At 42.4% G+C, this 17,419-nt stretch overlaps 2 protein-coding genes across 2 annotated transcripts; one reads left to right on the top strand and one right to left on the bottom strand.

The window, feature by feature from the left end:
• Positions 1 to 1,499: 1,499 nt before the first annotated feature.
• LOC4351999 (cysteine desulfurase 1, chloroplastic) lies at positions 1,500 to 12,503 on the top strand. Its single transcript, XM_015765189.3, has 10 exons — positions 1,500 to 1,933; positions 3,273 to 3,406; positions 3,505 to 3,664; positions 3,997 to 4,183; positions 6,277 to 6,422; positions 6,516 to 6,588; positions 6,757 to 6,820; positions 7,476 to 7,575; positions 7,749 to 7,907; positions 11,992 to 12,503. Exons 1-10 carry the CDS (start codon positions 1,718 to 1,720, stop codon positions 12,160 to 12,162), a joined length of 1,410 nt encoding a protein of 469 aa, XP_015620675.1. The 5' UTR covers positions 1,500 to 1,717; the 3' UTR covers positions 12,163 to 12,503.
• A 696-nt stretch (positions 12,504 to 13,199) lies between these two features.
• MAGO2 (protein mago nashi homolog 2-like) lies at positions 13,200 to 16,365 on the bottom strand. The gene is made up of 3 exons (NM_001404728.1): positions 16,018 to 16,365; positions 15,707 to 15,883; positions 13,200 to 13,854 (listed from the first exon to the last, which is right to left on the bottom strand). The coding sequence occupies exons 1-3, from the start codon at positions 16,255 to 16,257 to the stop codon at positions 13,789 to 13,791; spliced, it is 483 nt and encodes a 160-aa protein (NP_001391657.1). The 5' UTR covers positions 16,258 to 16,365; the 3' UTR covers positions 13,200 to 13,788.
• Positions 16,366 to 17,419: the final 1,054 nt, after the last annotated feature.

Raw genomic sequence — 17,419 nt, 5'->3', positions numbered from 1 at the left:
AGTAAAAACCAATGCAATGTACACAGTCCAGACTATAAATAAATTGACACTATAGATCCAAAACTATGAACATATCACCAATTTTGAGACTGTCATGAGAAAGACAGCTTACATGAATATGCATGACATTCCTCGTCGGCATCCTCATATGAGCATCATCTACACATGGAGGGCGATCCGTTCTGGTTGACTCGCTCCCTGTATCTCCTCCTCCATCTCCACCACCTAATTGCTGCAAACCCCCTCGTTGAACATCATCATGTAGACGAACATCGTTGCCTTGCATCAAATGCGAGCGATCTGCGACAAGGGCTGGGACGTGTGATCGCACATCAGATGGCCCGGGATCCTCACCCCCACTCGCCATTGGCTTGACCAAGAACCACGGGCGCCGAGTTCTTCTTGTTGCGATCGGTTTCCGAGATCCCACGTTTATCTCGACCCGTATAACCACCTCAGGAGTCAATCTCACCCCTCAAGTCCGTTAGTAAGCAATTTATTCCATAAAACCAGCAGAGATAGGCAACCACTTACGATGTACCACCCCCCGCCAACACCACGTAGAAACATAAGTAACTCAGTTACTAAGTTATTTATATGGCCGATTGACTCTTTCCTTAACAAATCGTGCACCAGTAATTCATTTACTGCACGCGTGCGAACATCTCTCAGTTGGTTAAATTTTTTGGTGCGTGCAGTCCATACAGCTGGGAGACCGATACGGGGGTGGGGGTTACCGAGGGTGGAGGGGGATGGGGCGGGGGTGGGGTGGGGGGTGGGTGGGGATGGTTGTGAGGGGAGTGTTTTAGTTATTTTGCACCCTGGGTGCGGTTTAGCGCTGCCTATATATATATATATATATATATATAAAGTCATACAAAGCACGACTACGGCCCTTTTTTTCTCCAACAAAAACTGGATAAACTTTTGGATAAAAGTGGTATGCTTTTCAAACTGCTAAACGGTGTATTTCGTGCGAAAAACTTTCAATGTTCTAAAATATAAGATTAATCTATTTTTCAAGTTTGTAATAACTAAAACTCAATTAATCACACATTATTACCACCCGCTTTATATGAAATACTAAATATTTATCTTCATCTTTATCTCGAGGAGATTCAAACACTACCCACACCCTTCGTTCCGAAAAAACCAACCTAATATGTGATGTAACCTAAAACAACGAATCTTAAAATACTCTAAATATATCACGTCGTTGCTTAGGTTGTTTTTTAGGGGGGGCACGGAGGGAGTACATGGCTAGTGAGTTGAAAGTTAGGACATGATCATAATTGTCACCATTTGAAAACGGCGAGTATTTTGGCCGAGTTTAGTTACAAACATTTTCTTCAAACTTCTAATTTTTCTATCACATCAAAAATTTCCTACACACAAGCTTCTAATTTTTTCAGTCCCATCGTTTTAATTTCAATCAAAACTTTTAATTTTGAAGCGAAAACACACCCTTTATTCGATCATCCGAAATCCCTAATCCTTTCGTCCACTCTGCTTGCGCGACTCTCCTTCCGTAGTCCGTACCCTCCTCCCCCCTGCCTCGCCGGCGGCGACCGCACGTGCCCCCCTTCTCGCCGTCGCGCACCCACCCCCTCGCCGCCTGCCTCTCGCCCTCTCCTCGCGTGCGCGCCACCACCACCGGGGAGGCAGCCGGCGACCGCCGACCGACCGGAAAGGAACGGGACTCCGTCCGACGGCGCGCATGGTGTCCGCCGCGGCGGCGGCGTCGTCGCTCCGCTGCTTCCCTCCCTCCCTCGGGAACCGTGGCCCCGGGGCCGCGACCGCGCGGGGTGGCCTCGTCAGGCTCTCCTCGCGGCGGGCCCGGTCCACGGCCGGCGTGGCGGCGCCGTCGCGGGAGGCGGAGTCGGCCGCCTCGCTGGGCGACCTCACCCGCGTCGACTTCCCTATCCTTGACCAGGTACCCCCACTTGCCTATCAAGCTTTGTATATCATGTTATCTCTATCATCTGAAATGTTTGAAGTTATTCCTGATTATAGACCATTCTTGAAGTCGGTTCATGCCTATTTTACAGTGTTTTCCACTCAAAAGTATGTTGCAGTTGCATATTAAAGACCATCATGTGTTCTTTAGTGATGAAACTTCTCCCCTTTTACCATACTGGGTCTGGTAGTTCAGTACAGTACATGATTGCAGCCATTAGCATCTCTGTTACTATCTTGGGTCTCAATGTTGATACCGGCATTCAGAAATTGCTTATGGAGCGCTTCTTATTGAGAACCAATGTTCGATTTCCTAGTTGCCTTGTCAACTTCATGCCTCATTTTCTCTGAATGAAATGCCACATAAGTTGTTCTTGCTGCTTGCTAACAAAAAGGAAAACGATGTTGGTTAGTGGGTTGATGCTACTGTGTTGGAGAATGAATGCCTAGTTTGATTTAGGCTGTTTCTTGTAAACTTTCCTTATATGCGGATACTTATTTAAAAGTCTTCTTTGATTAGACCAATTATTTGAACTCATTTTTGGACAAATATGGGGCTTTATTTCATTGTAATTGTTCTGACTATTATCTAGTCTCTTGGTAATAATCACTGTGGAAAAATCAACATTGTTTACCTTTTTCATATGTTGGTCACTGCTCCATGTTGCAACTTTTAGTGTAATCTATAATTGGTTTTCTGTTGATCTGATTACTCGCTATTCCTTGTGCATGATGAGACACACTATTATTTTATTCGTTACCTATATGCTTTGCCTTGAATTGTTGTGGCTGCTGTGTGTTCTGTGACCTTAGGGGGTGCAATTAGTTTCTGTAGTTTTATTTTGTTGCAACCAATAACCTTTTGTTTTCTTACTTAGAGAGAGATGAGCTTTATATCATATTGTTGTCTCTGGTACGCTTACCACTGGGAGCGTGTGGGTTGATGCCAGACTCATGTACTTTGTAAATTGATTCAATTTTTGTTAGTTCTGGTGCACTTTTCATTATGAATGTGTGGGTTGCTACTAGATTGGTGTAATTTTTAAGCTGATTTACATTTGTATTAATTCAAGTCAATTCTTATTTATTCAGTGAAGCATGTGAAAGCTCCATGTTTTAATGATTGATTTTAAAGTAGCTGTTTGACATGGTTGTTGTAGTCAATGTAGCTTGAGGAATTGTAATGTTGACTTTTCTGTTGACATATTGGATTGTCATTCTTGTTACAAAAAAATATTAGCCTTGGAGTTGCCAGATAGTAATCTTGGCATTCAAGGTAGGAAAATTCCATTTTATCTGACAATTGAAACTTGCAGGAATTTGATGGTTCCAAATTAGTTTACTTCGACAATGGTGCAACTTCGCAGAAACCTTCTTGTGTAATGAAAACTTTGGATGAGTATTACCGGTTTTACAATTCGAATGTTCACCGTGGAATTCATGTTCTCAGGTAGTTTTTACATTTATCAGTTATGCCTTGTATGTGTTCAGTGTTTGTGCTTATATAAATCATGTGCCCCACTGATATGCTTGTTTCATTGGCATCAGTGCAAAGGCTACCGATGCATATGAGAGTGCAAGAACAAAAGTTGCAAATTTTGTCAATGCAGCTAATAGTAGAGAGATTGTTTTTACACGTAATGCTACTGAAGCTATCAATTTAGTAGCATATTCGTGGGGCATGTCCAACTTAAAACAAGGAGATGAGGTGAGTCCTCTATTTTTGACCAGCTGATTAATATGTGTTTTAGGCTGACTGTACCAGTTGTTGTAGTTTTATAGTGCATGTAATTGTACAAATTGTGTTTCTTCTAATATTAAGTACTTAAGTTTTTGCTTCAAGTGCTTAGTCAAAATCATTTTCCTTTTTTTAGTCTGGACTCTGGAATTACCAAATTCTTCATCTAATCAAATGCACCTGACCATTGTAGTTAACTCATCCGAATTTCACCAAGTGTCATTATTTGGTATATATCATCTGAAGTTTGTAGTCTTTGTTGTACCCTCCTGATAAGAACTGTCTTCTATTTTGTTGGCCAGATTGTTCTTACGATTGCAGAGCATCATAGCGCTATTGTTCCTTGGCAATTTGTTTCCCAGAAGACTGGTGCTACTTTAAAGTATGTTGGGCTAACCAAAGAAGGGGTTCCAGACATTGAGCAGTTGAAAGGTCTTCTGTCAAACAAGACGAAGATTGTTGTTGTTCATCATGTCTCAAATGTACTCGGTAAGTTGATGTTTTTTTAAAGAAAATATTGTTGAGGTTTTGAAACATCATATTGATCCTTAACTGTAATTGTGATTCCTTTTTTAATGAAACGATCATAGGGTTGGCTTTGATACTGGCATTGCCAAATTTTTGTAGGGTGGAGATGTAGTTGACGTGTTTGGTTTGATGCCAACACTGTATGGGCAATTGCTGAAATTTTAGTAGGGTAATGTTTAGATGAATTGTTTGGTTTGCTACCTTACCATAATTTTGGTATTGTACCAAACCAAACAAGCCATTAGATTTTGTCTTAGAGCTAAAACATGATTGTGGAAAAGACATGTTTTTTATGGCTAACGAAATAATGAAAATGGATAACAACAGAAGTTAGTGTTTGTCCAAAGATATTATAGTTAATGACAGAATATTTAAAACAAATGTTTATTATAACACCCCTAGGTATTGACATACCTAGAGAGCTATCATCATTTGACGGCACTGCAGGAAACAATAGGGGTTGAAGCTGAATTGGGAAGAACCATCTGCACAGGACCCCGCAAAAGAAGAATTATACCTCTGCCACTTATAGAATCTGGGTTCTGTTTGCATACCACAACCATGTTGCCAACCCTGTTGCACATGCAATCTCTCAAAAAAGATACACTATGCAGAATGGCAGTTCTTCCCACATTTGAAGCTAATGAAACCTTGCTCTATTAGTGCTAAGCGAAGAAATGAGATTCCGAAAGCATGGTTCTGAATAAGACTTAGCTCCTAACTCCTTGGGCCTGAAAGACTGTTGAGTGTGGTTTTGCTCATAGTCTCAAAGTTCCTGGATCGATGCGATCGAGGAACGTGGTATGCTTCTTGTGAGAGGTTTTTACAAGGTGGGGATGAAAATGTCCCGTGTTCCTGGAACATGGAAGATGTTCCTGGGTTGAGGAATGCTTCCTTCGACCCTGTTTTCTGTGACTTTGGTTTTTTGCTTGGACTTGTTGAATGGGGATCGCTGGTAATTCTTTTCTCCCTCCTGGTGAACTCTCTTCTGATCACTAGTCACTACTATTGCCACTGGCACTCCTAGTTCTCTTGTGCAGCAGTAAGTTGGATATCTCCAACTCCTAGTCCTCTAAAGAAACTCCTGCCCTTAATGTTCCACACTTCCCACATTAGGCACAGAGGACAATGCTGCTAAAGTTTCTGTCATGCTCATCCAGTCTTATTTTCTTCCCAGATATGATTCAGTTCATCATTAATCCTGTTCCCTCAAGAATCCGGGTGATACTTCCCTGAAGAACTAAAGAATAACCTTTCAAGTGATAGCATCATGCGCAGGGGTTCAGGCTTCACAAATCACTCTTATCATATGTTAGCCCGACCAGTTAGCTGGAAAGACAAAAAATAATCTTCTCCTCTAGTGTCGTCCTAGATCCTTCTCATCTTGTGTAGTGTAGCTAATCTGCAGCATTGTTTTTGTGGTATCCTGAGTTCCTGACTCCCTGACCTAAATTGAGTGAAAACTCCACCAAATGAAATATATAGACTAGACCTACAGCTTGACTGGACCATGTGACTTGATTTCATATGGATTTTTAATCCTAGATTTCAAAACAGCGTTTCATCCTATGGATCAGGAAATTAAATTCAAATTAGCAGCGAGCAAACTTGATTTCTACTTGAAATTGATCCATCTAGGGACTAACTAGAGATTACCCTTGCTGTGAGGAAAATCAAATTTAAATTGCCCCAATTATCTCATCAAGTGGCACAGGCCTAATTCTTCAGCAAGATCTCCTGCATCCAGTTTTCCTGGAGCTTCTGGTTCAGCCAGTGGTGCCGTTCAGATGATGGTAGCTCTCTTGGTTTGCAGATACCTAGGGCATTACATTTGCATTAGAGCCTGTATATGATAAAGAGTAGTTTCTTTGTCACGTAACGAGCTGAAATTAGGTTCATGGTAACGTTGAATTAGTCTGTTTCTTACTGTATCGTGAACTATGGTGTATGGTATTCTGGGAAATTTTCCCTGATTGAATCCATATCCAGTTCTCATTTCATGTGATGTCTGCCTAGACAGCACATTTGGTAACACGGATCTTCATCTTTTCCAGGTTCAATGCTTCCTATTGAGGATATTGTAACATGGTCAAACAGAATTGGTGCTAAAGTTCTTGTCGATGCTTGTCAAAGTGTTCCTCATATGCCTGTCGATGTTCAGAGGCTTGGTGCAGATTTTCTTGTTGCATCATCACACAAGGTTTTATTATCAATTCTTTCTTCTAAATAAGTTTGTAATCATTGAGAGTAGCGCAATAATTGACTTTGACAAGTTATGGGCTAAACTTCTCAGATGTGTGGCCCTACAGGCGTTGGATTCTTGCATGGAAAGTTTGACCTCTTATCATCCATGGAGCCTTTCTTAGGTAAGATACTGTAGGACACTAGAAATTTGCTCACTCTATTATCAGAAGTTAAGTTGGATAGTTAGCATCCATTGGTGAAGCATGGCCATGACTAAGAGGAAGTATTGTTTCCTGTTCTCGGGGAAGTATTGTTCTATAACTACCCTCGAAATTCTGATTTCCTTTCAGGTGGTGGTGAAATGATTGCAGATGTGTTCCAAGACAAATCCACATATGCTGAGCCTCCTTCTAGGTGAATCATATTGTGACTTCTTACTTTGATCGTTCTAGATTTCATCATCTATGTCATATCGTCTTAGGAAAGTTGGTGCACAATGTATATCAGTCTAGATCTTTCATGAACTATATCATAATCTTCTGGAGGAAAGTCAGTGCAGAACAATAAAATATCTAAAGTGATTAATAGTACAATGTAATACAGCAGAATCATTTGGTCATTTTGAATAATGGTTATCACTAATATTTCTCGGATCTCCCAAGCTGTTGTGTGGAAACAACTGCCACACTCTTCTTACTTTCCTAACAAAGATATGTCTTTCTTTCCTCTTCATTTTCTGATATAAAATTGATTTGTCCCATAAGACCAAGAATATGAAGATAACATGTTGCAGATTCCTAGACATGTGAACCATAATCATTTCACCAAAAACTTGATTGTGTTAGAAAGTTGATATGTTATAGATTTTATTACTAATTCACTATGTTAGAAAAGTATCTCCCTTGTCCACATTTCTTCCAAGATTGCCTCTGCTTTATATTATCTGTCAGTAAAATTGAAATGAATCCCTTTTGGAATTTCATGGGACTTCAAAATAATTGCTAATGGTGGCTGTACCTTTTTTCTTCATTTCATATCTGGGGATTCTAATTGTAGTTGTTCTGAAAAGATTTGAAGCTGGAACACCTGCGATTGGAGAAGCTATAGGATTGGGAACAGCAATTGATTATTTGTCACAAATTGGCATGCAGAAGATCCATGAGTATGAGGTCAGAATAAACTGTTTATGTTTTACCTCCTTGCATTGTTCTCAAATGTACTTTATTATCGTTTCAGAAAAACAAAAATATTGCTCTATGTCATCATACTGTGCTTATTCCGGTCTTTAGAAAGGTTTCAGCTATTTATAACATTCTCACAAGTGTTATGTTTTGCCATCCAGAATGAGTTGGCGACCTATCTCTATGAGAGCCTTATTGCTGTTCCAAATGTTCGGATCTACGGTCCAGCTCCATGCCAAACTGTTCACCGCGCCCCATTATGTTCTTTTAATGTTGAAAATGTTCATCCAACAGATATTGCCGAAATTCTTGACCTCCAGGTATGCATTCTGTCAACCACTAACCTCAGATGCAAATGCTAGTTTTGAGTTTTATGAGTACTAGATGAATAAGTGCGGCGTGACGCCGCGCCCGTTAATGTGTACATAATGTTAGTTGAAAGTAACTAAACAAGCTTTGCCAAATCATAAGACTTGAAATCTCTTACAAAACATAAGTTTATATCCAAGGCAGTCCTTCCATCCTGTAATCAAATCTGAGTTTAGAAAACAGTATTGGTCTATATACTATGCTACAAAGCATCGGTCCACGGAAAGACACGCATTAGACACGCATTTGAGATGACAAAGCCATAGAAGTCAATAAAATCCGCATGAATAATTGCCGATGAGTCAATGACTTACAACAGCCTCTCAAGGCCACATCATCACAATTACAGTCTTCCATTTGACATAAAGAAATCTGAATAATGCATCCCATATTTTTACAATTCTGCGGACAAAGACTGAGGTATTGAGGTAGGCATCTATTACCTTATATTCTTCTAGTCTCAAATTCCTTCGTATGTTTATACAAAATGCATTAATTTGCAAGTTAATTTCTTCAAAAAGAGAAATATTTAGGGCAACAAGAGAACTCAAGTCACTTCATCAGCTTGAGAGGATGGTTATTTGCACAAACAACTTGAGCTAGCCATCGACCTTAACATCCAGTTTAATGGTTTATAACCAATTATTTACTTTTTTTAAGGGAGGTTTCAACCCAGTCAGAAATACATATTAAAAAAATGAAAAGACATCAGCTAGTGATCAACCTAGAAAATTATATCAAACAGCACAGGAAGTCAAACAAAAGGAATAAGCCTAATTTCTTATATTGCAATGCTCTGCTTTCTGAAATTTCTCCTATGAACCAAAAAAAAAAGAAGCATGCTCTAAACAGCGATGCTATGATGGGAAAATAGATCATGCTCAGTATTTTCTGCTGCTTCCTGCTAGCCTCCTTTTTGCTGGTTGTTTCTTCCAGAGGGAACTGGGACATCAAATGGCAGCCAAAACAGCTGACCATGGAGCTGTCATCTCAAAGTGGCCATTTTCAGCTCCATGTACTTACCTTTGTTCTTCCAAGCTTGACTGAAGTAATAGTGGATGTCACCATCTGATTATATCACAAATACTGAAAAGTAACTTATGCAGAGATTTAGAAGTAGGTGCTTAACAGCATAGTCAATCCATGGACCTTGTATTAAACCTCTGTAATTCATGTAAAAGATAATTGAACCAAGAAACATAAACACAAAATTCATAAACCTAATCCTTATGTCTCAACACTCAAAAGCCCAAAGCAGCCACTTTGCATTGTACATCTGGAAATTATTTTATAATCAGAATAAGAACACAAAGAAGCATACTTCGATGCCAACATACTGAACACTGGAAATACATCCTAAGGAGCACAACCTGAGTATGTGTATTGATCAAAAGACATTGATAATGCTCAGCAGCTAAGTAGTGTAGCAAAGAAGAACATCCCAAATAACTGCAGAGTAGAACTCTGTAAGAGGTGAACAACAGAACAAAGTAATCGGTGGTGATACCTTTTCAATGGACCGTTGCTTTGAAATACAGATCTGATAGCATCATAAGAGCAACCGAGCAAGCCAGGAATAAAAATCTAAATAAGTGTTTTCACAGAGTTGTGCATTATTTTAAAATTAAAGTAAAAATTGAATACAATCACTCACTAAAAAAAAGAACATGCTGTGATTTGAGTAAGTAATAGCAAGGGTGCACAACCAAAATGCCCCCAGTGGAATCCGCAACCTCCTGGTGCAAGCGCCGGGAGTAGCGGCTGGTTGGCTGCACGAGACCAACCAAGCACACAGCCTTGCTGTCAGCTAAAAGAGGAGGCAGAGAAAGAGATGAGAAGTGATTGAAGACCTCAACTCACCGGAGATAAGAAGGATTGGCTGAGCCCAAATCCTTGCAGATCTAGCCCCGACGGTGGGCAAATCAATTGTTTACCAATGTGGACAGCCAGGCACCGTGTCCTTCACCTTCCCCTCCAAAGAACCAAATCACAATACAAAGATGACCGTAGCAGGACTCTTCTCGGTGGAGTCGAGGTTTGTGTCGAGGCATAAACGCTGGTGGCGCCATCGGTGGAGGCGGCCGCTGAGATGTCGGGGTTGAAGGAGGCCACTGGTCGTTTTCATCACAGTCGCCGTCATCGTCATCGTCGCAGCCACCGTCGCCGCTGTCGTCATCGTCGTTGCAGCCACCGTCGCCGTCGTCGCCGCAGCCACCGCCACCGTGGCGACTCGCTCCCGCCCGCCTAAACCCACCGCCGCCAGTCCCGAGGGCGGAGGCGGGCGGATCGGCGTGCTGCCGGCGTTCCCGCTCCCGCCAGGCCACTCCCAAGGATGGAGGCTGGTGGATTCGTGCGCCGTCATCTCGCAGGTGGGGGAGGATACTTTTGGGGGGCAGCGGAGTGGTCGAGGCAAGTGAAGTCGTCGCCGACGGCCGGCCCGGTGTCGGCGTTGGAGGAGGCCACTCCCGTTTTCGTCGTAGCCGCCGTCAGCATCGTTGTCGTCGTCGCAGCCACCATCGCCATTGTCGTTGTCACAGCTGCCGCCGCCGTGGCCGCTCGAACCTGCCCGCCTAAGCCCGCCGCCGTAGCTCCCGAGGGCGGAAGCGGGCAGATCCGCGCGCTGCCGTCGCTCCCGAGCACGGGAGGCGATGGATCCGCACGCCGCCGTCCTTCCCAGTCGCGCCTGGCCGCTCCAGAGGACATAGGCCACCGGATCCGCGCGCCGCCGTCTCTTCCGAGAACGGGGGGCGGCGGATCTGTACGCCGCCTTCCTTGCCCCTACACTCCCCCCTTTCCGACGACGCGGCGTACACAAGGACGGACGACGTCGGCAGCGGCGGGTGGAGGGCGGACGACGACGGAGGCGACTGGGGAGGGTGGACGGCAGCGGGGGGAGTTCCTGTTTTTATATGTCAGTTTTCTCCTCCCCTCCGCCTGAAGCCTCCGCCGCGACCACTGCCGACGCCGCGCCAGATCCGGAGGGGAGGGCCGCCGCCGCCAGCGCCACCCCCCTTATGGCGGAGCCACCGCCGCATCCACCCTCCGCGTCGCCTCCACCGGATCTAGGAGGAGGGAGGGGAGCCGCTGCTGGCTCCACCCTCTGCGCCGCCGCCGCCACAGCCCTCCGGCGGGAATCTACGCGCGAGACCGCTGGGAAGGGAGGGGAGGGGAGGAGAGGGAGAGAATGGGGGAGGGTTTCCGGATTGGGGGTTTAGCGTAGGACTTTTTGCCGAAAAGCCCCTATGTTTTTTATGTTTACAGCGCTACCCCTGGAAGCGGAATTTTCTCTTCTTCGCATTGTATTTTTCTGAAAGACAAGGGGTTATACGTAAGAAACAAAACGGGATGTCAGTCGGCGCGAGGACGTATGCGATATTCCGTGCAAATACGAGGAGTTTTTTACAAAAAGCCCAGCCCTCTCACCGGGAGCAGCCCCTCCACCTTAACCGGCACGCATGCACACCACCACAGCGCCCAAAATTTGATTAACCGGCGCACCGCTTATGGGCGGTTGCCCCCGCTGGCGCGAGGAGGAGGAGGGGTTAGCAGCGACGTGTAAAACAACGAGATAGCCCAAAAAAAATTCAAAAAAATGAGAAAAACGGTGGGGTTAGGGGAGTTATTGATTGATGATACGGTTACTGCTCGCATGCTAGCTCTGTAAATTTTTTTGGATTAATAAAGAAACACTTTTCTGATAACTTTCTAATTCACACCATATTCCTTTTAAGTATTTATGTTCTGTCTCATAGCTGTTTGTATTCAGCTGTACTTTACCTAGTTTCGACTGCAAACACAAAAGGGTTTAAAAATTTTACATCATGTATTATTAAGAAATTATGACTTCCAGCATCCAAAGCGTAAATATTTTCTTGTGAAAAATTCTTAAATGTTTCCATCTGCTTCAAGAAGGGTTATCTTCTCAATAGCCTTCCCTGAACAGCATGTTGTTTAGTAAAGTTATTTGTTATTGTGCCTTCTTCAATTTATTTTTCTAGCCCTTGCAATGTAATATTGATGAACTATTTGTTTCAGCATGGCGTGGCAATTCGGTCAGGCCATCATTGTGCACAGATATTGCATCGAACTCTTGGTATCAATGCAAGTGCTCGTGCTAGTCTTCACTTCTACAATACCAAAGAGGAGGTGGATGTCTTTGTCGATGCGCTGAAAGATACTATTGATTTCCTTACTTCTGAACACTAGTACCACGGTTCGATTAGTATACGGCATTCTCCCTTTTTACAAGTTTCAGGTTGACTTTATCTAGCCAAGGGGTCATACAATTACAAAATGAAACAACCAACCAAAACATGTGTATTAGATTGCCTACTTTGGCCTTTCTTGTAAATCAAGTCCCTTTTTCTCCCATCCCTGAAATTTTGCAGAAGCTGAATTTGTACAACAGAATAATTTAAGTGTTGCAGCAAGCTGTGAGAAAGCTCATGACCTTGAAGGTTTATTTGTAAATTATGCTGACCTGTATGTTCTCTTCGTTGAAAATCATAAACAAGGTTACACAAGCATAAACAAGTTTTTTTTTAACACGTGATGCCTTCTGTTTCCTGTTGGAATTTTTTGAACGACATTTACCTGTGAGGGGGCGACAGTAGTTTCCTGTTGGAATTAAGCTGTTTGCCTGTGCTATTCGTGCTTCAAATGGTACTTCAGTTTTTCTTATGGAGGGTCACCATATCATATTCAAGGCTGTTAAAATCGCAATCAGAAGTTCTCAACCATAGAATTGGATACATAAAAACATCATTGAATCGGATACATAAAAACCATAAAATCAGTGATTCTACCGATATAGAATTATAGAATGAGACACCTTAAATAGAGTTATAAAGTCATAAAATTATATAACAAAACTGAGATTTTAACCTTGATCATATTGGTTAATGCTAGTATTCCAAAGTAACAATCCGCTTGGCTCCGTTCAAGTTTGAAATGTACTCTCTCCGTTTCATATTACAAGTTCGGGTTTATAATGTACTCTATCCGTTTCATATCATAAGTCGTTTGACTTTTTTTTTCTGGTCAAAATAAACTTACTTAAGTTTTTTGACTTTTTTTTTCTGGTCAAAATAAACTTACGAACAAGTTTATAGAAAAATATAATAGTATTTTCAAAACAAATATGTTATCATAATATATTCAATGTTAGATTTAATAAAACTAATTTGATAGTTTAGATATTGCTAAATTTTTCTATAGTTAAATTTAACAAAATTTAACTAAGAAAAAAAGTCAAATGACTTATAATAGCATGAAACAGAGTAAGTAGCAATGAGGAGGTTTACTACCAACATTATTACTCCTGAGAATCCAGGCTTTTGTTGAGCCTTGAAATCACAGACTATTGTGCCTTGCTGAGATAAAGAAGGGTTCAAACCCCTTCCTTAGGAAGAGGTGTTTGATAGTTGAAGCGTAGGGCGATCAGATATTATCCCAAAGTGCAACGAAACAATAGCTGATGAAGGTGCACTATCTATCTTGAAACTTGAAAGCACCCAACTTCGTGGACACAAAGATCTCGAGTTCTCAACAGTGCATTGCGGATCAAAACAAACAAAACGATGAAAACAGCAATGCTACTTCAGGGAGAGACTCCTTGGAGTAGAAAAAGATTTCACAATAATAAATATCACTACTTGAGTAACGAGCACCCAAAGCTTGCACAATCCAACAACAATCCCAGGCACCAAAGTATTAAGATTCCACCCTCTGTTCCACAAACACCCCACCACCATGGTTAACCCGCTGGATCATACATAATAATACAGAATTCTCTAAAACTGGCCATAACACAATTAAGAGACTGAAAGGAGCTCAAGATTGAATAGGCTTGATCTTGAAGTGGAGATTGATGAGTGAAAACACGAAACATTTCAGATCCTGCACAGGGAAGCATTAGAATTTGTTAGAAATAAATTGGTCTGTATGCTTGCTATACTGTGCACAATTGAAACATTAATTCCCTCGTATGAAGTTAAACCAAATCAGGATGGCGTTAGAAGATCCAACACATTACATGCTACTAACTAGAAATCTAGAATGTGAACAGCTAGCAGTTCCTTAACTGTGGCATACAGTTTATAATATGAACTTACAGATGTAAACTAATGAACTCAAAAGAAGGATAGATGATATAACGGTATCTCACGAATCTCTGATATCATGCAATTCTGGTCATTTTTTCAGCTAGAGGGATGAAACTATCGCAGAAAATATGAATGCATCTCTTACTATAAAACTTCAGATGAAACCACCCAGTAGTTTCATCAAACAAAATTATTCCCTACAACAAGTGATGGAAGTCACAGAACATGCTACGCAAGTCAACTGAGTCTGTCTAGGGTGTAACCACTGGATCATCCTGCAAGATTTCCATGGAACCCACTGCATCCACAATTCCACTAATTTACAACAATAGAGCAGTGTGGTGCTGACATCTAAGTTATAGATAAGGCTATAGTTTATTAACCAATAAATTTGACCCATTGAAGGGCTTTTGCAGTTAATCTTAACCTGAATATTTCCGATATCTATTTTCATGATCTCAGGTAGCTATAATAAGACTTGAACTGTGTAGGTGTTCATCAATTAAGGAAGTCAGGACACTACAGACAAAAGGCTTCTCGAAGACAGCAGTCTTCATTAAAAATGACTAAGATTATCTTTTGCAATTATTAGGAGATTATTCCACCAGCATGCTTTGTAAAAATGATGAATTATTAATCAAATTATGTAGTTTAAAACTTCTAACAAAAATTAACAAAAACAGAAAAAAAAATGAAACAGTTCGCATCCACAACAAAAAATCTCTTAAGCTAAAATAGCCTGGGTTGTATGGTTGACAAGAAACATACTGACAATTAGGGGAACAGTTCACTCTTGTTTTTCCTTTCTTGCTCCATTTAAATCATTTTCGTTACAACTGTTGCTCGCTAAACAATCCAAAGCAGAGTGATAAAACTCAAACAAAAACAATGATGATAGATACTACTACCAAACTAGCATTGTGTGTTTTCAGTTGACATCTGAGTTTCTCATCATGTTGTTCGGTGTCTTTAAACAATAATCGCTTAAAGTGGATATGATCTGGTACGCATTATTATGATTCCTGAAGACACAAAACAGGTAGGCTTGTTACTTATGGAGTTGAGCTACAGTGACTGATGTCAGGAGGTTGGTAGAACCAGGTTGTCCTCTTCGTCAATGGGAAGGGATGGTCCCAATAACCCTCCCCCACCAACACCACATACACAAAAAAAAAAAATCCTGGAATCACTGATAAATATTCAACTTTAAAAGGGTAAATGCCAGGCAATATCTGCCTTTTTCCCCTAGCTTGGATGGATTGTTTTGAAAACACAAACAAATAAGATTCTTACAATGTTATCGATCATTCAAATGTGTTGCATCGCATTTTAGCAAGGCGACTCAGCGCAAGCACAGTTAGAGTTGATACTGCTATTCCTCTATAGATCATAACTGCACTTAAAGAACGTCACTCAGATGAAATAAGAGTTGAAAATTATCATATATGCATCCATTCAATGCTTAGTTAATTAAGCTTTGTACCAAATACTTCTTGTACTATTAACGGAACGAGTGAACAATCCCACTGGCATGAAGGGAGGTGATATTCACCTATTTAACATTCATACGCCAATCCTAAGTCACGCAGAGCACTGGAAAAGACAAGCAGGCAGGCAATGGAGCAACGAATGTGAGAGGCAAGGACCTGGACGAGGTAGTAGAAGATGCGGAGGCCCTCAGGGTCCTTGCTGGTCTGGACGTCGACGAGGGAGCCAATCTTGGAGGTGGTGAAGGAGATGTGCTCGTTGCCCATAACAATCTCGAGCTCCTGCCTCCCCACGCGGTCGGGCTCTGGCCAGTTGTTGTCGTCCTCCTTCATAATCTACACAACAAGCAAACCAAACCAAACCATCCATCATTGGAGAGGGAAATCGGGAATCGGGAATCGATCGATCCCCCAATGTTGGAGATAAACCCTAACCCTAGAAATCGACGGTGGGGGAGGGGTAAACCAACCTCGGACTCCTGGATGATCCTCCGGGCCTCGCGGAGGACGGAGGGGGAGACGAAGACCTCCTTGCGGATCATGGTGTCGTTCTTGTAGTTGGAGTTGTTGGCGTAGCGGAGCTTGCCGTCGGGGCGGAACTCGAACTCGAGGAACTCGTGCCCGAACTTCCCCTTGTGCCCCACGTAGTACCGCAGGTAGAACTCGCCGCCGCCGGGGACGTCCTCGCCGGCGGCGCCGCCCGTCGCCATCGGTCACCTCTCGTTCTCTCCCGCCGCCGCCGCCGCTTGGTCGCGAGATTTTGCAGCGCCGCCTCTGTTCGTGGTTGGCACGTCGTCGCCTCGCAACGCAAATAGAGGAGTTGGATGGATGGGAAGGTGGGCTCTCCTTTCCTTTCTCTTTTTTCGTTGCTTAGTTGGGCTGTAATCAAATTGGGCCCAAATGGGCCGGCAGTGACAGCCATACGAATATGATTTTTTTTTTTGTTTTCTCTCTTTCTTAAAGCGAAGCTGAATGAAAAACGAACCACCGCCTTCCACCAATGTCCGTCAAAAGTACCCCTACGCATTTTTGGGTCTAACATATTTCACGTGAAACCTGGTTTCCCCGACCTTCCCTCTCTCTCTTGAGAAACTTCAGTATATGTCGCTCGATTCGTAATACTTGGTTTGCCAATCAATTGTAACAGTTTCAGAATGTATCATCAAAGGACACGAATTGTTTCATTCTAATATTCTATGCAATTCCATCCATTCAATGTCTACTTTAGTACCGTGCAGTCGTTCATCCACATCAGACGGTGAATAACTCATTGGTCAGAATTACTGGCGTCGGTTGGCAGGTCCTCCTCGCATGCTGTTGATCAGCGAGGTCCTCTAGGCATGCCATCGAGAGCTGTTGCTAGTCACCGAGGTTCTCTCGATGGGCACATTCAGCCGCCATCAATGAGCTACTCATTGTGCACGGTGTCAGCCGGCAAGGTGCTTCCCACACACAACGCTTCTGGCCACCAGGGTTCGCCCAGCGCGCACATCTGGCCACCGTTAAGCACTGTCGACCAACAAGATCCTCTTGGCGTGCATGCGGCTGACATCGACGAGTTATTCCCTATCCTAATGTTGGTGAATATATGATGAGGTAGCACGGATGGACGGACTGCTGGACGTAGCTTCGGATGGATGGAGTGGTACGGAATGAAATAATCCACGTTTTCGTTGGCGAATTCTGAAATCTTACGATTTGAGTGGCAAATTCTAAAAGTATTGTGAATCAAGTGGCATATATTGAAATTTCTTCTCTTTCTTCTCTCTTTAACTTAGATGTCATGATAGTTTTTTTTTTGTTTCCTAAGTAGCAGTATGATTAATTCTATGAGAACCATCATACAACACCGGGGCTACCTTATGGTTTATT

This window comes from Oryza sativa, chromosome 12 (genome assembly GCF_034140825.1).
Source record: "Oryza sativa Japonica Group chromosome 12, ASM3414082v1".
Taxonomy (NCBI): domain Eukaryota; kingdom Viridiplantae; phylum Streptophyta; class Magnoliopsida; order Poales; family Poaceae; genus Oryza; species Oryza sativa.
Note: the sequence above shows the minus strand (reverse complement) of the source record. Positions and strands in the feature narration are given on the sequence as shown.